This window comes from Miniopterus natalensis, chromosome 6 (assembly GCF_054644295.1).
Source record: "Miniopterus natalensis isolate mMinNat1 chromosome 6, mMinNat1.hap1, whole genome shotgun sequence".
Lineage (NCBI taxonomy): Eukaryota > Metazoa > Chordata > Mammalia > Chiroptera > Miniopteridae > Miniopterus > Miniopterus natalensis.
In genome coordinates, this window is record NC_142086.1 from 3101419 (window position 1) to 3125654 (window position 24236).

Genomic DNA, 24236 nt, shown 5'->3' on the forward strand with positions numbered 1-24236 from the left:
CCATCATTAATCATCATTAGTTCCCTCAAACCAGGGACTCTCCCATTTTAACTTCTTTATTCTGGTAAACAGCAATTATTCTAGTTAATTAGCCTGGATCCTGAGAGTCATATTTAATATTTTCTTCCTCTTTTCAACTCCTACGTTTAAACAACTGATGAAATGTCAATTTTATTTGGTCTTATTCATCTAAGACTGGTGATTTTCAACCGGTGTGCCGTAAGAATTCTTAAAACATGCAGTACTTGACCAACTAGTCAGGGGCGCTGGCCTCTTTTCCTTTCGATTGCCAAATAAGAGAACGACAACAGCCCACAGAGACAGCAATAGCCATCTGGTGTGAATGAGTCAAATGGTAACTATTTTTCTTGTCAGGCAGAAAACATTTTTGTGTGCTGCAGAATTTTAGTAGTAAGTTTGTGTGTGCTGTGAGATGCAAAGGTTGAAAACCGCTGCTCAAGACCTACGCCCACCTCCACAATTCACGCCCTCCTCGCCCAATGCTTCCACAGCCGCAAGCTGTGAACTTGCAGGCTCTTCCAATTTCTTCCATTTCTCTTTTGTGCAATTTAGTCTATTATACTGCCATCAAATTAATCTTTAAAAAAACACCAATTCCAAGATAACACTCATTAAAAAAAAAAGTCCAAACTCCTCAGCCCAGCATTCCAGGTCCTCCATAACCTGGCCTCGATCTGTTTTTAAAGCTTATCTTCCCCTACTTCCCAGCCCAAGTCCCCTGCTTCCGTCAGGCTTATCAATTCCTTCTCCTTGAATACATCATGCTTATTCTAGAAAAAGAAAAAGTATTAAGAAAAATTCCAGACACACAAAAAGGTTAAAAAGAATGAGATACTGTATCACACAGGAGCAGGAGGGCAGTTCCCGGGCCTCGCCGCCACTCCCTGCACGAGAACGCCGTCCCTCCTTCCTCCTTGGGGACAGCCTTCCCTCTGCATCCAGCTCCAGCTGCCCTCACCTACAGTGCACTCAGCTCACACAACTCCTCTCCCTTTCAAAGCTCCTGAAGCACTTTTTTCCTCATTATGTCGCAATTACTTGTGTAAATGTTTCTTTATTTTATCCTTATTGACTGTAAACTCTGGAGAAACTTATTAAACCTCTTTTGTAAACATGAGACAGTTAGGACAGCTTCATGCATAGTAAACATCGAATAAATACATAATAAAGAAAATACTTACAAGCTCATCGGATTCTGCATTCACTAAGATTTCCAACATCATGTTTTCTCCACGACTGCTCTGCTGGAATACTTGAACCCCGCTTTTCTTCAAAAAAAACTAAAAAATTCAAGGGAATTTAATTTTAATTCTTTTTCCTCAATTACTTAACATTCAATAAAGAAAAAAAATCTGAACTAAATAGCCACTGACTTTGTGTTTGATGTGTTTCAGAGTAGGAAATCCACAGAAATATAAAGCCTTCTGGTCAACCCTGGTTATTTTGTTCTTGCTTATGTCTACATGCCAAGCATCTAATGATATTATTTTATACCTGAAAAATAAATCATGGCATTTAACTTAAAATTAATACATTATAAGCAATCATCATAAATATTTCAGCATTACCATAAATATTTCAGCATTACCATAAATATTTTGCAAGAGCAATCCTTGCTTTTAAACAAGGCAATGACAATTCATTATTACAAACAAAGGAAATAAAAAAGCAGGACAACCCAGATTCTCTGTTATCAGTCCAGACACACCCAGGCCTGTAGATTACTGAATGGAAGTTTTCCCCATTCATTTAAAACAAAACAATATGAATACATATATATACCATTATATATAAACAAAACTATATATATAATTAATTTAGCATATTATAAATCTCCACATCCTCCGTGTTTCAAAACCCAGAATGGAAAATAAAGATTTTATAACGCCTATTCATCTTTCTCTTTGCTTTAAAAAAAGAAAAAAAGTCTTAACTGAGAGATGTTCACTTATCTGCAACTCAACTACCACCTGGATACATTATTTGCAGGGAAGAAGAGAAAAGAGAAAAAATAAGGAATATTTTAATGAGGAAGATAAAGAAGAAGTGGGTTCGAGGCAAGAAAATAGAAAAGCTCTTTTCTTTCTTTTTTTCTTCTTTCTAGTTGGGTGGCTGGGCAAAAGTTATAGCATGTCCAACAATGCTGGGACCAGACACTGGCAATGGAGATAAAAATTCACACATCCTTTTGAGGAACAACACAGGTATACACTCAGGAGGAAAATACTCCAAAATACAGTCTAACAGAAGATGGAGAGGAAGAGGCAGAATCTGACTAAAGCAGAGAACAATATAAACAATTGAGAGAGATGTTAAGGTCCTTGACAAGTTGGATGTAACTCATTAAAACTGACTATTTTCCAAATAGATATTCAAAAGCTTTTACTTTTGGTACAGGATAGACTCTACAGTTTTTGAAAATTACCAAATAACATTACCTTGCACGACATCGTTCTATGGCAGGGAACTTCTCTGGCCATGGAGAGGGGTAGGTGAACTCTGTGTCTCTATCATACCAGCACATTAAGCACTCACTATGTTGGTTTCTTTTCCTCTCTTCTTTTTTGAGGGAGTGGTTACATGTCTCCATGGCTTCCAACAATCGCTTCTGAATGTAAAGATTGAAGAGAAAGGTTAAAAGGATAAAAATTTTATAATTTCAACATACAAAATAAATCTTTTTACTCAGTATACAGAATTATTTGTGTTCTTGAAAAACAAGAACTTCAACTGAATTCTTTTCCATTTCATTACATGAAAAACTAATGTGCTATTTATTCGTTGTTTCAAAGGATGTGAATATTGCTAGAATATCGCTTGCCTCTGCAAATTCCTCTGAACCTATTACTCAACAGTAGCCACTGAAGTGCAGAAAAGAACAGCAGAGAATCAAATCTTAAATGTGAATTTATGATAATTATTATAATTTATCATAGTTCACACAGCATTAATCTCTTACTTTACAATTCTGCAATGGTACAGAAATGTTTATCTTTCCAAATTATCTTACATTTAACATAATGCCAATCAGAATCGCAATGCTTTAAAATATTTTTAAAGGATAAAATGATGTGAGTGTCCATATGGAAGAATGAATGTGTGAACTGCAAAAGTAACTGGGGATTTGCTTACCATATCCTATAATTTTTAATAAAGCTATTGTAATCAAAACATTTGAGTAATAATACCATAAGAGGACCAAAGACAGAAGAACAAACTAGAGAGTTAAAAAAAATAAAAATCTGTATCAAAAACATAGTATCCAAATACTGAAATAATGGTGTTGTAACTAGAATTCTAGCTGTAAAAATAAAAAAGCACATACATTTCCCAACTACATACCATATACAAAAAGCATCAGAGTAACAAAAAAATCAGAGTAATAAAACAATAAAAGTATTAAAAGAAAATCTAAGAGTATTGATAATTGGGAGTGACAAACTCTTAAGACAGGAAACAACCTTAACAGTTTTAAGGGAAAAGACATTTTTAAGTAAAAAACAAAAACAAAACACATGACAGAAGACAGCATACACAAATCAAGAAAAAAATGCCACAGTTGGAAAAGGATATTCCTAATATACAGAAGTTGCTAAAAATAAAAAAAAGAAAATGAGGGAAAAAATATAAACAGAAAATATAGAACATACAAAGGGCAAACACATAAAAATATACTTGAGCCTGGCTGGCATGGCTCAGCGACTGAGCATCAACCTAGGATTCAGGAGATCGCGGTTTGATTCCAGGTCAGAGCACATGCCCGGGTTTTGGGCTTGATCCCCAGTGGGGGGCATAGAGGAGGGAGCTGATCAATGACTCTCATCATTGATGCTTCTCTTTCTCTCCCTCTCCCTTCCTCTCTCTGAAATCAATAAAGACATATTTAAAATGTGTATGTGTGTGTGTATATACTCGAGATCAAAGATAGCAGCAGATTAGGTGAAAGCTACACTCACCTCCATGCAGTACCAAACTGGACTTACAAGTAAAGTATAGAAAAATCATCCTGAATAACCAACTGAAGACAGGCTGAAGAGAAGCCTTATAACCAAGGACTTATAGAGGAGGCCACATCGAGACTAGTAGGAGGTACAGAGGCACAAGAGGGCTGGCTGGGCTCCCACAGGCAGCAACTGAAGTTCTGGAGGGATATCTCAGCTGCAGGGGGATCCCCTGAGAAGTCTGGGGTCTAAACCCTACGTCAGGGCCTCCAGCCTGAAGCACCAGAACTGGGAAAGGTGCCCACATAACACCCAGCAGTGAAAAACAGCAGAGTTTCTGTCCACCAAAGAGATGGCTAGAAACGCAGACAACCTCTTAAAGGGTCAATGCACAATTTCATTCACAGCCACTCGCCCTGGGCTCCAACAGAGGAAGGGCAGAGAGAACTGGACCTGCTTGAGGAGAGCCTAAGGCTGGTGCTTCTGTTAGACAGCTGAGGTCAGCTGCCAGGATCCCTGGGCTGAGTCATTCAATAATAATGCACAAGCCATCTTTCTCAGGCAAAGCATGCCCTTCTGCAGCCTCAGCCTGAAAGGAAGCAATAGCTCCATCCATTGGAATCCCTCTCACCCCACCCTATGAAGCTTACTCCCTGCTAAGGACTACAGCCAGAGGCTCTTTAAGAGACTGACAGCCTGCAGGGAGAGGCAGATCTCTGGCTGCTTTGAGACTTTTGCTGACCTGCCCCTGGACCTGGTGCTAGTAAAAGCAGACCTTGGTGCACAGCTTGTGTTTTTTTCTACATGCACCCAGGCCCAGCAGAGGGAGCCACAAGCTGTGGATCCCTGATAGCTCCAAACAGGGCCAATCACAGATATCATCTGACATTATCTACAAGGAAGCTCCCATAAGGCTGTCAGCCGATTTCTCAATCAAAACATTTCAGGCGAGAGGAGACTGGCATAATATATTCAAACTGATAAAAAGCAAGGACAACCAAGGCTACTTTACCCAGCAAGGTTTTATTTAAAATTGAAGGAGAAATAAAAAGCTTCCCAGACAAGAAAAAGCTAAAGGAGTTTGTTACCAAGAAGAAGGAGAAGGAGAAAGAAGAGGAGGAGGAAGAACAAGAAATCAGAGGAACAGAGTTAAAATATAAAATGGCAATAAATAAGTACCTATCAATAATCACTTTAAACGTAAATGGCTTTAATGCTCCAATCAAAGGACATAAAAGAGCTGAGTGAATAAGAAATTAAGACCCATGCATATGTTGTCTTCAAGAGACCTATCTCAGAAGAAAAAAAAAATACATGGAGACTAGAAGTAAAGAGATGGAAAAGAGTTCATGCAAATGGAAAGGAAAGAAAAAAAAGTTGGGGTAGCAACACTTATATGTGACAGAACAGACTTTAAAACCAAGGCTACAGAAAGATACAACGAAGGACACTACAAAATGGTTCAAGAGCAATCCAACAAGAGTATATAACCCTTATAAGCATTTATGCACCCAACATAGGAGCAGCTAAATATGGAAAGCAAATCTTGAAGGACATAAAGGAAGAGACTGATAATACCAGAGTTACAGTAAGGGATTTTAACACCCCATGGACATCAATGGATAGATAATCCAGGCAGAAAATCAACAAGGAGACAGTGGCTTTAAATGACAAACTAGATCAGAAGGATTTAATTGATATCTTCAGAGCATTCCATACCAAAACAGCAGCTATACATTTTTTTTAAGTGACATGGAACGTTTTCTAGGATAGGCCACCTGTTGGACACAAAACAAGTTTCTATAACTTCAAGAAGACTGAAATCATATCAAGCATCTTTTCTGACCATAATGCTATGAAACTTGAAATCAATCTCAAGAAGAAAACTGAAAAACAACAAAAAACCCAAAGATATTGAGGTTAAAAAGCATACTACTAAAGAATGAATGGGTTAATGAAATCAAGGAAGAAATTAAAGATTCCTTGAAACAAATGAAAATGAGAACAAAACAACCCAAAATCTATGGGACACAGGGAAAGGAGTCCTAAGAGGGGAATTCATAGCATTACAGGCCTATCTCAAGAAACATGAAAGCTCTCAAATAAATAATCTAACTTCACTTAAAGGAAGTGGAAAAAGAACAAAAAAGTCAAAAGTGAGAAGAAAGGAAATAATACAAATCAGAGCAGAAATGAACAAAATAGGGTCTAAAACACCAATAAAAAAGATCAATGAAACCAAGAGTTGATTCTTGGAAAAGATAAAGAAGATTGACAAATCTTTAACCAAAGTCATCAAGAAAAAGAGAGAGGACTCAAATAAATAAAATCAGATATGAAACAGGAAAAGTAACAACTGACAACAAAGAAATACAAAGTATTATAGGAAAATATTACAAACAACTATATGCCAACAAATTGGAAAATGGGGACGAAATGGACCAACTCCTAGAAACATACAATCCTCCAGAATAAACAAGAAAGAATAAGAGAATCTGAATAGAAAGATTAAAGCTAGTGAAACTGAAGCAATAATTACAAATATGCCAGCACACATTCCACGATGGGAGCAGACTGAGTGGAAACTACACTGAAACTCTGAGGCCCAAACTGGATTACAAATAAAATACAGAAAAGCAATCCTGAACAATCAACTGCAACTGAAGACTGGCTGGAAAGCACCCTCATAACCAAGAACCTAAAGTGGAGACCACGTAGAGACTGTTGGGAAGTGTGGAGGCATGAGAATGTTGGCCGGGCTCCCACAGGCATCAGCTGAAGGTGTGGAGGGATAGCTCAGCTGTGGGGGGTTCCCACTGAGAACTCTGGGGTCTAAACACCAAGCTGGGCTTTCCAACCCAGAGCACCAGAACTCAGAAAGGTGCCCACATAACATCTGGTTGTGAAAAGAAGCGAGGATTTGTCTGCCAAGGAGAGATGGCTGGAAATGCAGGCATCCTCTTAATGGGACAATGCAGTTTCGTGTGCAGCCACACAAAAAAGAAAAAACAATTAAAAAACAGGAGAACAAAGGGAACTGTGGGACGATATGAAACATAACAATATTCCCATCATAGGAGTACTAGAAGAGGTAGAAAGTAAGCAAGGGTTAGAGAACCTGTTTGAAGAAATAATGAAAGAAAACTTCCCTAACCTGGAGAAGGAAAAAGTCACATAAGTTCAGGAGGCACAGAGAGTGCCAAGCAAGAACCCAAAGAGGCCCATGGCCAGACACATCATAATTAAAATGCCAAAAATTCAAGACAAAGAGAATATTAAAGGCAACAAGAGAAAAGTAATCTGTTACCTACAAAGGAGCTCCCATAAGGCTGTCAGCTGATTTCTCATCAGAAACTCTACAGGCCAGAAGGGAATGGCATGAAGTATTCAAGGTTATGCAAAACAAGGATCTGAAACCAAGACTACTCTATCCAGCAAGACTATCCTTCAAAATAGATGGTGAAATAAAGAGCTTTCCAGACAAAAAAAAAGGTAAAGAAGTTTATCACCACCAAACCAGCATTGCAGGAAATGTTAAAAGGACTGCTGTAATAAGAAGTTGAAATAGAGAGAATGAGAAACATAGGCATAAAGAAATAAAATGGCAATAGATAAGTACCTATCAATAATAATACAAATATAAATGGATTAAATGCTCCAATCAAAAGACACAGTGCAGCTGAATGGAAAAGAAAACACGACCCAAATATGTGCTGTCTACCTCAGTATAAAAAATTCACACAGGATGGCGAAAACAAAAAACTTCTGGAGGACTTTAAAGGAGAAATAGACAGCAATACAGTCATAGAAGGGGACTTGAACACCCCACTGACTTTACTGTTTAGATCTTCCAGACAAAAAAATCAACAAGGACAGTGACTTTAAATGACACACTAGATCAGATGGATTTAACTGACATTAACAGAACATTTTACCCCAAAACTGCAGAATATGCATTCTCCGCATGTGCACATGGGACATTCTCAAAGATAGACTACATGTTAGGACACAAAACAAATCTCTACAAGCAAAAGAATCATATCAAGCATCTTCTCGGACACTTACACCATGGAATACTATTTAGCTATAAAAGCGAAGAATCTCTTACCCTTTGAGATAGCATGATGGGACTTGGAGAGTACTACGCTAAGTGAAATAAGCCAGTCAGAGAAAGACAAGTATCACCTGATCTCACTCATATATGGAATATAATGAACAAAATAAAGTGATGAACAAAATAGATCCAGAGACATAGAAACAAGGAACAGACTGAGGAATATAAGAGGGAAGGTGGGTGTGGGTGGCGAGAGATTAATTTAAAAAAAAACTGCCAGCAAACAAAAGCTCTGGACAGGATGGCTTTACAGCTGAATTTTACTGAACATTCAAAGAAGAACTAACATCTATCCTTCTCGAACTATTCCAAAAAATTCAAGAGGACAGAAGACTCCCAAGCTCATTTTATGAGGCCAACATTACCATAATTCCAATACCAGATAAAGACACTACTAAGAAAGTTAGTTATAGGCCAATATCCCTGATGAACATAGATGATAAAATCTTCAACAAAGTATTAGAAAACTGAATCCAGAAATACATTAAAAGGATCATACACCATGATCAAGTGGGATTTATTCCAGGGATGCAAGTTTGGTAAAATATCCGAAAATCAATAAACATGATGCATCACATAAACAAACTGAAGGATAAAAACCACATGATCCTATCAATAGATGCAGAAAAAGTTTTTGATAACATACAGCACCCATTTATGAAAAAAGTGTCAGTAAAGTGGGAACACACTTCAATGTAATAAAGGCCACATATGACAAACCCACAGTTTACATCATACTTAATGGGCAAAATCTACAACTGTTCCCCTTAAGATCAAGAACAAGACAGGGGTGTCCACTTTCACTCCTCTTATTCAACATAGTACTGGAAGTCCTAGCCACAGCGATCAGACAAGAAGAAATAAAAGGCATCCAAATTGGAAAGGAGGAAGTAAAACTGCCGTTATTTGAACTCTGTATCTGATAGATTGCTTATCTCTAATTCATTTAGCTCTTTTTCTGGAGACTTCTCTTGCTATTTCATTCGGGGCTTCTTTGTCTCCCTGTTTTGTCTGCCTGTTTGGGTTTGTTTCTATGTATTAGATAGACCTGCTAGGACTCTCAAGTCTCTTTGGAGGGTCTCTGGCACAGGCCAATGTCAGACGCAGTTTGTGACTGGCTTTGGGTACCCTGTTTGGAGCTATCAACAACTCTCGCCTTGAGGACTCCTATGCTTGGCCTGGATACGTTTGGACAGGACCAAGATGCACACCAAAGTCTACTTTTCCAAGGCCTAGGTCCAGAAGCAGATCAGGTAAAGACTCAAAGCACTCTGAGCTCTGCCCCTGCCTGCAGGCTGATGAATCTGATTCTCTTAATGAGCCTCAGGCTGTAGAAACTCCACTGGGTAGGGGGGAGAGGTTTTCCATCAGGGTGGGGCAACTGCTTCCCCCACCAGGCAAAAGCAGCAAACTGTCTACCTGAGAAAGATGTCCTCTGCAGTATGGGGGGATGACTCAGCACAGGAATCCAGACAGGTGCCTTCTGATTTCAATCTCCAGATCCCCAAACTCTAGGTTCTCCTCACACAGCTCCAGTCCACTCTGCCCTCCCTCTGCTGGAGCCCAAGGTGAGAGGCTGCATACAAAACTTTGTATGTTGGCTCTTTAAGACGGGGCCTGCAGTTCCAGAGGCCTCTCCCTGGCAGACAGAAACCCTGCTGCTTTTCACAGCAGGTGTTATGTGGGCACCTTTCTCAGTTCTGGTGCTCTGGGCTGGGGAGCCCAGCCTGCAGTTTAAGCCCCAGAGTCCTCAGTGGGAACCCCCACAGCTGAGACATCCCTCAGGACCTTCAGCTGCTGCCTGTGGGAGCCCGGCCAGCCCTCCCGACTCTGCACTTCCTACCAGTCTCTATATGGTCTCCACTTTTCCTCCTTGGGTATTAGGGTGCTCTCTAGCTAGTCTTCAGTTGCAGTTGATTACTCAGGATGGTGTTTGTATATTTTAGTTGTAATTCCAGTTTGGTCCCAGGAGAGTGTTGGTGTAGCTTCCCACTCAGTCTGCTGCCATCTTTAATCTCTCATATCCTTAGTTATTAAAGGACATTTGAACTTTTCCCAGTTTGGAATTATTACAAGTAAATTGCTCTGCATACTCATATACAGGGTTTTTTGTGGACATACATTTTCATTTCTCTAGGATAAATTTTAAAAATTACATTCCAGGAGGGTGATTTCTGAGTTGGATAGTATATCTATGTTATAAGAAACTGTTGAACTATATTCCAGTGTGGCCTCCTAGACTTTTAGTCCAATAATTATCTATGCCACTTTCAAAGCATTTATAGAAAAAGTTGTAGAAAGGCAGGAGGCAGCATAATCTAGAAAAGACTGTAGAGGAAAACAGATAACACTGTATATAATTTCCTGATTTTAAGAGACCACTGACATTATAAGGTATACAATAAAGTTAATAACAATCTTTCAGGAAATAAACACTAAATTGAATTTCCTTAATTATTTTTTACTGTATGGGTATTTACTTATATCCTATTTTCTTCTCTAATATCACTTATTTTATTGAGGTATCATTCACATTCAGTGAAATACATGGACTGAATGTTTATAGTTTGATGAATTTTGACAACTGCACACACCCAAGTGAGCCAAGATACAGAACAGTTTCGTCACCCATCGTGCCCCTTTCACTTTTAACCCCCCGCCCCACCCCATTCACGATGTAACCATTGTTTTGCTTTCTTTCACCAGATTAGTTTGTATTCTTCTGTGTCTGGCTTCTTTTGCTTACATTGTTTTCGAGCTCTTCCATACTGTTGCATGTATCAGTAGACTATTCTTATTTTATTGGCGAGTGGTATTCTACAGGTTGGATTCTCCACAATTTGTTTGTTGTTGCCAGTTTTTAATTACTATGAATACTGTGTACAAGACTTTTTGTGAATATTCTTTTTTTCATTCTTCCTCTTGGTAAATATGTAAGAATGAAACTGCTGGATTATAGGGTAGCTTTATGCTTAACTTTGTAAGAAACTGCCAGACAGATATGCAAATTATTAGTATTATTTTAAACTCCCACCATCAATGTGTAAGAATTTCAATTCCTCCACATTCTTGCCATTATTTGGTATTGTTTTTCAACATTTTAATTTTTCTCCGTTCTAATGAGTATAGTGCAGTGTTAGCATAACAAGGTCTTACTTTAGAGATCTCTGGAGACTAATGAAGCCAAATACTTTATGTGCTTACCGGCTATTTGTATATCTTGGTTTGTGAAATGGCCCTTCAAATATATCGTCTATTTAAAAAATTGGGTTCTCTGTCTTCTTACTACTGAATTGGAAGAGCTGTTTATATACTCTGGATACCAGTCCTATGCATATATATGTTTTGCAAATATTTTCTACCAGTGTGTGGCTTACATATTCATTAACAGTATCTTTTAAAAGGCAATTTTTTTTATTTTGATAAAACTATTTTCCCAATTCTGGGTCTTGACTAAGATTTTCTCCTAAGTTTACTTCAATAAATTTTACATTTGTAGTTTTTATATTTAGAACTATGATGTATTTGAATTAAGTTTTCTGTATGGTATGAGCTACGGACCGTGATTAATTTTTTCTACATATACAGACAGGTCTTTCCAGCACCAACTGTTGAAAAGCTTTTTCTTTACCCATTGAATATTTCTGGTGGCTTAACTGAAAAGGAATTAATTAGGAAAGTATAGTTCTACTTTCAGACTTTATTGTGCTGCACTGATCTATTTTGTCTACTGCTATGCAAGTACACACAGCCCTGATTACTACAGCTTCACGGTAAGTCATGAAATCGGATAATCAAAGTCCCAAACATTGTTCTTTCTACAGATTGCTCTGGTTATTCTAGATTTTTGCAATCTCATAAAAATCTTAGAATCAGATTTACTATTTCTGCATAAAAATCTGCTGGAATATTCCTTGGGATTATGTTGAGTCCGAAGATCAATTTTGGAAAAAGTTACATCTTAACAATGTTAAATCTTTTATTTCTTGAATGTTACATAGCCTATCCCCACCCCCCCCAGCTAAATTTACTTACTGGTTATAGTATCATTTTTGAAGATTCTGTAGAATTTTCTACATATATGAAAATGCCACATGCAAATAAAGACAATTTTACTTCTTTCTCTCTAATCTGCATGCCTTTAATTCTTTTCCTTGACTTAATACACCGACTTGTAGTACAATATTAGAGAGAAGCGTTTAGAATGAACACCTTATTCTATCCTTACTTTACAGAGAAAATGTTCAGTCTTTTACTATTAAATATGCTGTTAGCTGGGTTTTTTAGATGCCCTTTATCTGACTGAGGAAATTTTCTCCTAGTCTCAGTGTGTTGAACATTTCAATTAAAATTGGATATTAAATATCGATAATGTGATAACTGCACTGTAAATCAACCTTGTATTTCTATCCTTCATATATATTACTGAGGCCCATCTGGCTTTATTTCGTTAACAGTTTTGCACCTACTTGTAAGAGAATATTGGTAAGTAATTTTCTTTTCTTGTAATACCTTCCTTGTCTAGTTTAAGTATCTGGATTATGCTGCTCTAGTAAAATATGTTGGGAAGTGATTCTCCCTCTTCTATTTTCTGAAAATTTTTATAAAATTGGTATTATCTCTTCCTTAAATGTTTGCTAGAATTCACAAGCGAAGATATATGAACCTAGAATTTTCTGTTGGATAGTTTTTTAATTATGAATTAAATGTCTTTAAAAGATAAAGAACTATTTAGATTTTTACATATTTTTTGTCAGTTTTCTTAAATCATGTTCATTAAAGATGTATTTATTTCATCTACACTTGAATCTGCTGGCATTAAATTGTTAACAATATTCTGTAACGGTCCTTTGATATCTGTAGAATCTACAGGATGTCTCCCTCTTGAATTCCTAATATTATCGATGTATGTGTTTTCTCTCTCCCTCCCTCCGTCTACCTCCCTGTCCCACCCCCTTGATCTCCATAACTAGGATTTACCAATTTTATTAATCTTTTAAAAGAACCAACTTTTGGTCTCATTAATTTTTCTCTATTGTTCATTCATTTTCCATGGATTTTCTGTTCCTATCTTTATTACTTCAGTCTGCTTAGTTTGGGTTGAACTTGCTCGTTTCTCTAGCTTCTTTTGGTAGGAATAATTTATTTAAAATATTTTTCTTATTTAGTATAATAAGCATTTAAAACCTAAATCTCCCTTTAAATCCTCATTTAAGGTTATCACACAGATTATGTTGTGCTTTCATTACCATTCGGATCAAAATATTTTTGAATTTCCTTTTTAATTTCTTCTTTCATCCATGGGTTATTTAGAAGTATGTTATTTAATTTCAAAATGTTTGCAGATATTCCAGATATCTATATTGATTTTTAATTTAATTCCATGTGGTCAAAGAACCTCTGTGATTTCAACCCTTTTAAATTTATAGACACAATTTATATCTCAGTATATCTTGGTGAACATTCCTTATTCACTTAAAAAGAAATGTGCATTCTGCAGTGTTGGGTATAGTGTTCTATAAACACTCATGAGGCTGAACAGGGTCAGAGTGCAAAGTCTTTACCATCACTGACTTTCTCCCTTGTTTTCTCAATTCTTCAGAGGGAAGTGCTGAGATCTCCAACTATAACTGTGGATTTGCCTCTCTCTCCTTTCAATTCTGACCACTTGCTTCACATGTTTGAAGCTCTGTTATTAGGCATACATACATTTAGAATTTTTATGTCTTCTTGATAAACTTGACTTTTTAATCAGTATGAAATATCCATCTCGATTGCTGGCAAGACTCCTTATTCTGCAGTCTGATTTGTCCAATATTAGTAAAGCCATTTCAGCTTTCTTATAATTAGTATACTAGAAGTTTTGATGCACATAATAAAGAAGAGTAGTTAAATCTCATTAACAAAACATAAATGGTGATTTAAACCCCTTGCTCATCAACTTAGGTGAAATAATCTCTGATTAAGAATATATGTGTACATTTAACTCTTTTATGCACTTACCTCATCAATAAAAGGTATTAGTACCACAGCTTCCCATTCCTGTTGTTTCCCATTTAGGTCAGTTTTAAAATCAGGTGGATAATATTCTATAATGGGTGAGTCCTCACTGGTCATCAAATGCTGTGGAAAGATAAAACAGTGTAATAGAAATATAAGAATATTAATAAAGCTTTTTGTTAATATACTTATAATATTTCCTCAAATGTTACAGTTTAAAATTTATAAGCAAAGCAAAACTAAATTTTTACATCTTAGATATGTTGCAACATACTTGCTATAATTTTGATTTTCACCTATGGCACTTCTAACTTCATTGCTACTCATTAGTTTCCCACTTCAGTGGTTATGTGGCAAAACTACCTGTACTCTGAACTTTAATTTCATCATTTCTATCTTTTCTTGTCTTTTCACTCTACAAGGTCACCTAAATTCTGTTTTCCTAATCAAGCTTCAGTTTATTTCACAGGCTTCTAACAGTCCTTCATTTTTAACCTTAAACAATTTATTTTCATGCCCTAATCAATTGATTTTATTAAGTAATATAAAAATTGTCATCTAAGATAATTTAAAAAGACAAAATCCTTGCCCTGGCTAGTGTGGTTCAGTGGTAGAGCATCAGCCCACGCACCGAAGGGTTGCTGGTTCAATTCCCAGTCAAGGGCATGTACCTGGGTTGAAGCAAACAATCTATGTGCGATAGATTCATGTCTGTCTCTCTTTCTCTCTCTTTCCCTCCCTCCCTTCCACTCTCTCGGAGAATCAAAGGAAAAAATATCCTCCAGTGAGGATTAAAAAAAAGAAAGAAAAACATCCGAAAATCCAAAAATCTCTTCACCACTAATAGCAAAGATAAAAAATCCAATATGTTAGGCTGGCCAGTGTGGCCCAGTTGGTTGAGCGCTGCCAGTTTGATTCCCAGTCAGGGCACATGCCTGGGCTGCTGGCTCAATCCCCAGGAGACAGCCGATCAATGTTTCTATCTGTCTCTCCTTCCCTCTCTCTGAAATCAATAAAAACATTTTTTAAAAAGTCCAAAAAGACGCTTTTATTGTAAGATAACTTAAAAAGAAAAAAATTCTAAAATCCAAGAATTCGCCACTAATAGCAAAGATAAAAAGTCCAATAAGACATGTTTTTATTAGAGATTTTGTAACAGAGGTAGACAATGAAAGTATAAGGATGTCTTCCAAGAAAATTAAACAGCATATTTCTCAGAGTAATATTCAAAATATATAATAACCAGTAAGCCATCGGCACAGAACAATAAAAACAGATGTGGTTGTAAAGCATGAATGGCTGTATTGCTTCAGAGTGAGAATCAATCCTTAATGTATCTAAAGGTAGGAAAAAAGCATCAAAGTAACTTAAGAAAGGGAGACAAGAGGAGCCAGCATGGAGGACAGGGTAAGTTTCAGAAATATGCAGAGGGGAGCCTGACACTGTTCAAGAGGCACAGTGGGTGGGTGGGTGGGTGGTTGCTTATGTGTGTGTGTCTACCCAAGTTCTTGGGACCAGACTATGGAATTAGAAGAAAAGACTGACATTCTAGAAAAACTAAATGAATTTTACCCTCAGAATCAGCTTGGTAGGCTAAGTACAATTTTGGTGACTCACCTACCCCTAAATATCTCCCCATTTTTATGTGAAATATGTTAACCAGGGAAAAGCCTTTCATTCCACAATGTGATAAATGCTTAAAACTCAAATATAAACTCAGGTAAAAAGAGGTAATACTTCTGTTGACAGAAATGACTTATCAGAAGAACCATACCTATTCCAATAGGTAGAAGGTAAAAGAGAACAGAAATTAATCTGCAAATGTTTGGACAAGGTAGATGGCTTCAGATTTTTCCTGTCTCAGTTTACTGTCACCAGTACAGAAACTAAAGATTTGCAGAGGTGCTGAAAATGAAAAAGCTATGCTCTGAATGGTTTGTAGAGTTTGTTGCATTCTTAAAACAAAGCTAACTTTAAATCAGAATTACTTTTCAAGGAACTTAAGAACTACTATATTTGAAAACAAAAATATATTTAGCCATTAAAGAAATTTGGTTCTATATTTCTAGGTTTGGAGGAAGAGCTCCCAAATATTAAAAAGAACTTAAAAACATTTAATTCTAAAACCCACCTGGTAGCATGTAGGAAGTAAATTTTTGCTAGCAGCTGGAAGTACAGCAAGAAGCTGCTCAAATGGCTTAAAAGGTTTTCCTAGTTCAAAATGGATTTTGAGTGTGCTGATGTTCCGGATATCAGACAGGAAAGGCGCATAATGGTAAGGGTAATACCTGCAAAACAAAACTGAGTTTTAAACAACTGGTAATGCTATGGAACAGGTCAATATTTAGTATATATGTTTCCATATTTTAATAACACATAATAATAATTCTAAAGAAAAAATTATCAGCCATACTTCTACCACTTGAATATAAGAAATCTGTAGCCTTGGAAAATTTAGGTCATATGATGGTGACAAATGTTATATTTACTTAATTTTTAAAGTACAGCTTCACATTTCCAAAATTGGAATGTACAATGTAACTGAAGGATATACATAGAACATAGTGGTTTGGTTCCCCAAATGTTGAGTGTGAATCTTCCAATCAATAGATCTTAGAATGAAGTAACGAGGTCGTCAGAAGACTCTCAATAGGCTCCTGTGGGCCTGGGTCTCTGCCACAAGGACAAAGAGAGCAGTGAATCTGGGCTCACATGGCTTACTAGTGGGCTCTAAGAACTTTTATATTTAAATTAGCATATATATTATTATGTTTGCGATAAGGATTAAACTATTTCTCAATCATACAACTACTTTTGTTTTTAATAACTTCCCATCTTTAACTACAGGTATAAATAGTTTTAGAAAGCTTCGCATGTACAATTTTTTTAAAAGTTCAATGTTCTTAATGTTTGACTAAGGACATCCCCCAAATAAATATTTTTATATTCTACAATTATGGCATATTTCAAAAGGACAGGAAGCAGAACGGCATGTAGAATAATAGAAAATGTACTGGCTTTGGAACTAGGTAGGCTTGAACTTGATTCTTTGTGGTGTGTATGGCCTTGGAAAGATTATTTAACCTCTTTGAGCCTCATCTCAAAAGGCAGAGAACAACACTTACTTTAAATGGTTGTGAGGATTATATGAGAACATGTTTTTGAGTGCTAGGCCTTACTGCCGGTAAGTAATAGGAATAACATACTCTCTTAAAAAACAGCAAATCAAAGACTTTCGTCATTAGAACACTCTTCAAAGAGGTCCTGAGAATCAGGTTAGTTACTGGAAAGGTTTTTCTAAATGTTAGTAAGCGAAATCATAATTAGCCACATTATCCTGCTTTGGTTTGTTTCACTACGTGGGGCTTTACAATACAGCCGAGCCCGGCCAGGTGTGGCTCAGCGTTGAGCGTCCACCTGGGACCCAGGCAATCAGGGTTCGATTCCCGGTCAGGGCACATGCCCAGGTTGCGGGCTAGATCAATGACTCTCTCATCATTGATGTTTCTATCTCTCTCTCCCCCTTTCCTTTCCTCTCTCTGAAATCAATAAAGATATATTTTAAAAAAATAATAATAATACAGCCCACATTTTGTTTTGATGTCAGAGCATTAGCAGAGGGGCTCTAACAACAAAACGAGCCACCTCATTGCCGAAAAGCCTTTTCTTTTCCCTGTGCCACTTTTCAGTTTATAATTTTTCTATTTGGGTAGATGCTTTGGAAATGTAGATGGTACTTGCTGGAATAGGAAGCATGAGAGAAATGAAAAAAATTATTACTAATTCCAAGAAAAGCAAATAATTTCTTTCTCCTTTCTTCTTTACCCTTCCAAGTCTAATATTCAAATAACCCATTCCTCACTAATTACTCCTGATAGAAACATTTTCTCAAACACACGAAATGTGGAAAATATAATGAACAACCCCACATAAAAATCACTCAGACCCAATAATTACAAAGACTTTGTCGGTCTTGAGTCATAATGATAGGGAATTGTAAATCCTTAGATTAACAAAGAGCTCTTATTACGGGCCGCCTGCCAGGGCTGAGTGTATCTTTGTTACACAAAGGTCTTTTTAAAGTATTTTTATGCATGAAGAGATTACCAGTATTTCACTAAACTTGGCTGTATGCATCTTTTAAAAATTAGCACCAAAAATAAAAAGAAAAGAAAAAGAAATCCCCAAATGAGACTACAGTAGAATGAACCATTATAAAAAAAAAAAAAATCAAAGCATTTCTGTCTGTATTCCCTCACCAGCTCCAGGACTGAACTCCATGATAGTAATAGTGCAAAATCCACTGTATGGCCTGAATATAACATGCAGCTTGATCAGCCAGAAAGTCACTGAAACAGAAAAGAACATTTTCATTATAACATTGTTTCTTAAAGATAGGCCACTGTCTTTACAGCGTATCTGCTGATCCCACACTCTGTCTCAATGTTTTATTTAATCAATGAATAAGCTAAATCATTATAATCAGAAAACTCCAAAATGTTTATTTTAAAAAATCCCATCCCATCAGATTAAAGTTTGCCTTAAATTTTTTCTAAACTGACTACCAGAATATTTAAACCTGCTGTGCAGGTCAATGTACTATGCTTTGGTCTAGAGGCTGAGGATTTAGCCCTTGCAGCTTCCTGCAGAGTGGCACCGCCACTCTCTTCAGCCAGGGGCTTTGAGAGACAGGGATGGGAACTTTCTTCCTCTGGGAGGATGCCTGAGAGAATCACAGGAGGAAATCAGAAAGATCTTCAAATCTGGTTATAGCACCTAGAACACTCTCTGAAAAGTGCTATGCCCACTGACAATTTTCCCTCTAGTCCCTTCTTCTTTCTCAAAAACTATCATTTAAGGTAAAATAAATCTTGACCAGAAAAAAAAAAGAGCCCTAGGCTAAAGCAAAAAGTGGCTATAAACTTGTTTGAGGTGTCTATTACCAAAATTCAGGTAGAGATGCACTTAAACATTCCACATCTCCATTTTTCACTTGAAAGTGAAATGTATTTCCTTTTCATTATAAAACAAGTATTTCCTCATTACTGAAAATCGAGATAATGAAGAAAAGCATTTTTCATCACCCGATAGCATTCACTATTACATTTTGGTATGTTTCTTTACAGTCTTTTTTATATGCCCAGCTTTTTTTTTTTAATGAGAATATACTATATGTGTGTGTGTCCGGCTTTTAAAACTTGTACTTGTGAATAACGTTAAGTATCTTGCTAAACTATTCTGGACTTTATAATGACACGTGTAGCAGCTGTGCAGATTCTGGTGTAGATGGCAGAGGTGGTGCCAATGAGGAGGAGGTGAAGATGATGATGACTGTTCTGGTCACCAGGGCCAGAAGAATATACCTAAGGAACTAACAGTAAAGGCAGAACAAGATCCCTACTGTACAGCACAAGGACCGACAAGCTAGCCCAATAATTACAGAAAGAACTAACCAGTTACACTCCAGCCAATCATAACCCCATTACTCACTGTAAGACATTGTGTTTAAATCGTCCCTTTTGTGTTGCTAAAGGTCCCCCCTTGTTTCCTGTAACAAAAGCTGACAGCCTGACAAATTATTGGAAACCCCTTTACTGCAGTGCCTTTGTGGTTACTGAGCATAAAGTGAGAGAAGAACTGAGGGTCGGGGCTGCAGTTCGGCTCTCACATGGGTGAGACGCCGCAACTGTAGCCACTGGCCAGCTAACAAAGGCTCCAAAATCAAACACAAACTCTGGTGGTCGTCTGTCTTGGGTCCTCCCAGAACAATGACAAACCTTCTTACTGGAAATGTAGATTTGTAATCTTTCACTACTATAAAGACTTTGTAATAAACATCCTTGTGTATAAAAATCTTCCGTGTTTGATATATGTGTGTGTGTGTGTGTGTATGTTTGTTTTGTTTTAAATATTTTTCCATTGCTTTTTGATAGCGGAAAGGAAGGAGGGAGGGGCAGAGAGAGAAACATCTATGTGAGAGAGACACATCGATTGGTTGCCTCCCACACACACCCCGACCGGGGCCAGGGATGGGTTTATATTTTTAAAATAGATTAACAATTAGAATTATTAGGTCAAAGGGATAGATATTTTAAAGGCTTCTAGATATGTGCTTCCCAAAATAATTTTACCAATTTATATCATCATCAGTAACTAAGGGAAGAACTCTACCACGACCCTGAACCAGTAATGAATACAACAATTTAAAAAGATTTATTTGCTAGGCAAACAAATGGTATCTCATTTTCATAAGTTGGCATTTTAATCTATAAAATGACGGAAAATAAAACCAAAGACTAGTCACCTATTAAATTAAGCATTTAGTGCCAACTCTAAGTACTATATAGTTCTATATAACTGTAATCAAGGAAATAAGAACTAAAGAATATAGGATTAAAAGCATAACTATCATAAATATTTTATTTCTTAAGTCTCAAAAGTCCTACATGCTAGCTAACGCCAGCTGGCAAACCTTCAAATGAGCTGGTGAACTGTGCTAGAATTCTTGTATCTCTTGTTACTAGAGGTCAGTATGAATATAGACACTTCAGAAAGACTGTCTAGATTAGAAGACGGTCTGAAAGTATACAGAGCAATATCTGAAAATTTGGGTTTATCCCTGGGGAGACTCTAGAAAAGATCTAATACTTAGTGCTTTATTACATTAAAAAAACAACAAAAAGCAATAGTAAAAATAATAGTATAGAAAATATCTAGGTACACTGAACAAAAATAAGGGTATATAGCATTTCATGAAACTCTTATTTTACTACTAACAGAGAAGCTGCCTCCTCTAGTGGTTAAGAGCCTAAGTTCTGATGCCAGACTGCCTATGTTCAAATTTGAGCAAATCACTGTTCCTTAATACCCTCTATTGTAAAATAATAATAATTATACTTATCTTAAAGAATTGTTGTGAGAATTAAATGAGTTAATATTTTTTAAATGCTTTAAATAGTGCATGGCACTTGGTAAGCACTTTATAAGTGTCTGTTAATTAAAGCAAAAAAATACGACCCAATGTAATTAATACTGTGGGCTGCAGTTTAACAGTGTGAAAGCCACTATCCAAGAGATCCAGTCTGAGGAAACTTTTGGAGTAAGTATTCACCTAGGGTTGAGCCAGGTGGCCACAGAGGTAAGCGTGCTGTGAACCATTTTCTATTTGGCAATTTTTATCACAGGAATTGAACATGTCAGCTAATATTGCGTTCTCCAAAACCATATTAGTTGAAAGATGAAGAAAAATTTATGAAGCCCAAAAATCTTTCTTTCCCACTACCTTATCAAAATTATGCTGTTTTATGAAGGATGCAAAATCTGATTTTTTCTACTTTAAAGTAAAATAAGCACTGGAAAAACATACTCAGACACTATGTCAACTCCCATCTTTGTCATGTAATATGTTCTTTTATATTGTCGAAACTCGGTTTCAAATAGGTCATCATCTTCAGTCTCATCTTCTAAATTGTCTGGAAAAAAGCCAAAAACATAGTGGCTGACAATTATGAATATTCTACTTTTTCACCTAAACCTTTGATAAATATGTATCAAAGCAGATAAATTATCAGAGATATCTCCTCCACCCAATATTGCTGAATTAGTAAAAAATATAACCACCATTCTGTCCAAAATGTAACATATCAAAATACATAGTTTGTACTCACCCTTAGAAGTTACCGCTTCTTCTCTATTTTTATCTAAAGCAGCCCAACATATGGAGTTTTCCTGGCCCTATAAAAATCATAAATCAATATAAAACCAATGACAAGATAAATTTCAAAATGAGATATTTCACAGGGAGATTTTAAAAATACTAAAAATAAATGAATGATCCTTAAATGACACACTGTAAAACTGTATTTTAAAAATAATTCTCAAATACTGTATAAATGTTTTTGGTTTTATATTACTTGTTTTCTAAAGCTATAAATGTTTATATACAAAACTTAACCTTCAGGCATCTCAAAAATATGTAATTAATTGTCATAAATATAAAAGGGAAATACATTTAATTATATATGTGTTCCAAGAAAAAACACTTCCAAGAACATTTCATTGACTTGGAGAAAAATATATAATCTATATAAAATCCTTCTATAATTTATCACTTTTACCATTTTTATGTGTCAAATTCTGGGCTACTATTAACACAGTATATTTGATTATGATGGAATCCAATGATTACAAATATCACCTTCTTTTCTGTATCTCTGGATTCCATCATTCTTATGACTCCATTACCTACCCCACACTTCTAAATTTTTCTTCTGTGCAACTCACTTGCTTTTCTATAGTTCTTCCATCTCATCACATCCTTCATATCTTTTTCCTCTCCTGTGACTTCATCTTTTCTTTCCTCTATTTTCTGACTGCCTACCTACTGCCAGTGTCTCATTAGTTGTCCCCATTCCCTTATCCCCAGCATTTCCTTTTCTTCAGGTAAAGTGGGCCTCTGTCAACTTCCTGTGCTGTGGCTGTTCCTCCAGCACCTCTCATTTTACCAGTGTCTCTAATGTTAACCATATATGACTGGAAGATCTGTGAAGTTTAAGGACTGAGGTGAGTTGGACAGGGCCAGGAATTAATGACTGCTATGTAAGTTTTGTGCGTCCAGGTTCCCCCAAAAGTTGCAGAGGCTGTTTCCTTAAGAGAAAAATCTACAAAGCAGAATGCAGACTGACTGCTTCTAAGTTCCATTAAGAAAAACCTAAGCAATTAAAAGGACTTTCCTAGAGAAAAATCAAGGCAGTTGCCCTTCCTGGAGCAAGAGTCCTAATTAGAACCAATATAGCAAGGAGAGTACAGGAAGCTCATCAATTTGACAATAACCCAATAATTATAGATAAGCTGAGGAAAATTTCAGAAGAGGTTTGTTTTCCAAATTGACACAAATAAGACATTCTTTAGACCTATTACAGATGTTTTACAAGGTACCAGCATATTCTAACTAATTCTATTATTTATTTATTGAGCACCTAACATTTAGGAGATACTGTGCTATTCATCACTCTTAACCTGGCCTATCACTGTATCATATGCATGATTTTATATACAAATTATTTCTACAGAAAAACCACTGATCTAGTTAATGTCTCATACCATTAAATGGTATAAATATCCACATTTTAAAAAGATAACTAATTTTCAGGGCTCTTATAATTAGAAGTGTTTTCTACACTTTGAAAAGACTAGAAGAACAAAGGAAACCAATGTTCTTCATCAAGGCTAAACATAAGAACATGATTTTAAAGATCAGTTTAAATGACAGGCCAGAGAAAAAAATGATCGAGAAAGAGACTCCAAAACTTTTCAAATGTCCACAGAGAGGAAATGAAAAGGAAATGAAACAACCCCCAAGTAATATGGAAGAAAATGAGGATCAGGGATGTCAGCTTTGCCTCTATGGCTAAACCATGAAAGGACACCTAAGGAATGAGCACCTTTGGTTTTCTCTTTTCCCTGTAGCTCCTGGCTTCTTCCGCTGCAACTCCTGCTGCTTCATTGAGGTACTTGTTTCCTACTTTGCTTTCAAACCACTTGAGGTCCACAAAAACTTCACTGAAGTGCTCCCGATCAAACTGTACAGAAATATTTAAATTCATCTGAAAATCATTTAAGTATGTCTGGAAGAATACAAACCAAACTTTTAACACAGACTACTTCCGGGGCATAGAAATTCAGAGAACGTTACTTTTTTATGCACATGGGGACCTCATCAACTACTTTGAAAATTAAAAATAAAAAGCAAATAAAAAGAATTTAGTTAAAATTATTTATACGGAATGATCAATAGGATTAAAATTACAAAAACATTTTCTTCAGGTATTATGTAATTGCTTACTGACCATTTATAGCTACCCTGGGACAAGAAAACAAAAGCTTCTGGTTACTTACATCTGATAATTTCACAAGGTATTTCTCAAATCGAGGTAAGTTGAGATGGCCACTTTCATTAATATAACCTAAAAGGAACAAAATCTAAGTTTGCACTAAAAGCTGACACTTTTTCCTAAACAATTCGACAAAATTCTTTTTATAAAATGTTGAATGTTGATATTCTACTAATAAAAGAAAAACACTCAGTGTTGGACTCTATAACTGGTTCTAGTTTCTATGAATTTGCTGTTACTACAATATACAATAAGTAACAACTGAAG

At 36.3% G+C, this 24236-nt stretch overlaps 1 protein-coding gene across 5 annotated transcripts in view; it reads right to left on the reverse strand.

The window, feature by feature from the left end:
* XRN1 (5'-3' exoribonuclease 1) overlaps positions 1-24236 on the reverse strand; it is a 126113-nt gene that overhangs the window by 71909 nt on the left and 29968 nt on the right. For 4 of the 5 annotated variants that reach the window (XR_015714663.1, XM_087818053.1, XM_087818056.1 and 1 more), the window contains exons 9-18: positions 23974-24041; positions 23520-23657; positions 21744-21810; positions 21443-21548; positions 18336-18425; positions 16208-16364; positions 14080-14199; positions 2460-2629; positions 1395-1515; positions 1203-1301 (exon numbers count right to left, since the gene is read on the reverse strand). Coding sequence is in view for 4 of the 5 variants with exons in the window: in XM_087818053.1 (XP_087674179.1) it covers positions 1203-1301; positions 1395-1515; positions 2460-2629; positions 14080-14199; positions 16208-16364; positions 18336-18425; positions 21443-21548; positions 21744-21810; positions 23520-23657; positions 23974-24041 (1136 nt within the window). In the remaining variant the exon portion in view is untranslated. The remainder of the gene's footprint in view (positions 1-1202; positions 1302-1394; positions 1516-2459; positions 2630-14079; positions 14200-16207; positions 16365-18335; positions 18426-21442; positions 21549-21743; positions 21811-23519; positions 23658-23973; positions 24042-24236) is intronic. The other variant, XM_087818054.1, reaches the window with a different exon arrangement.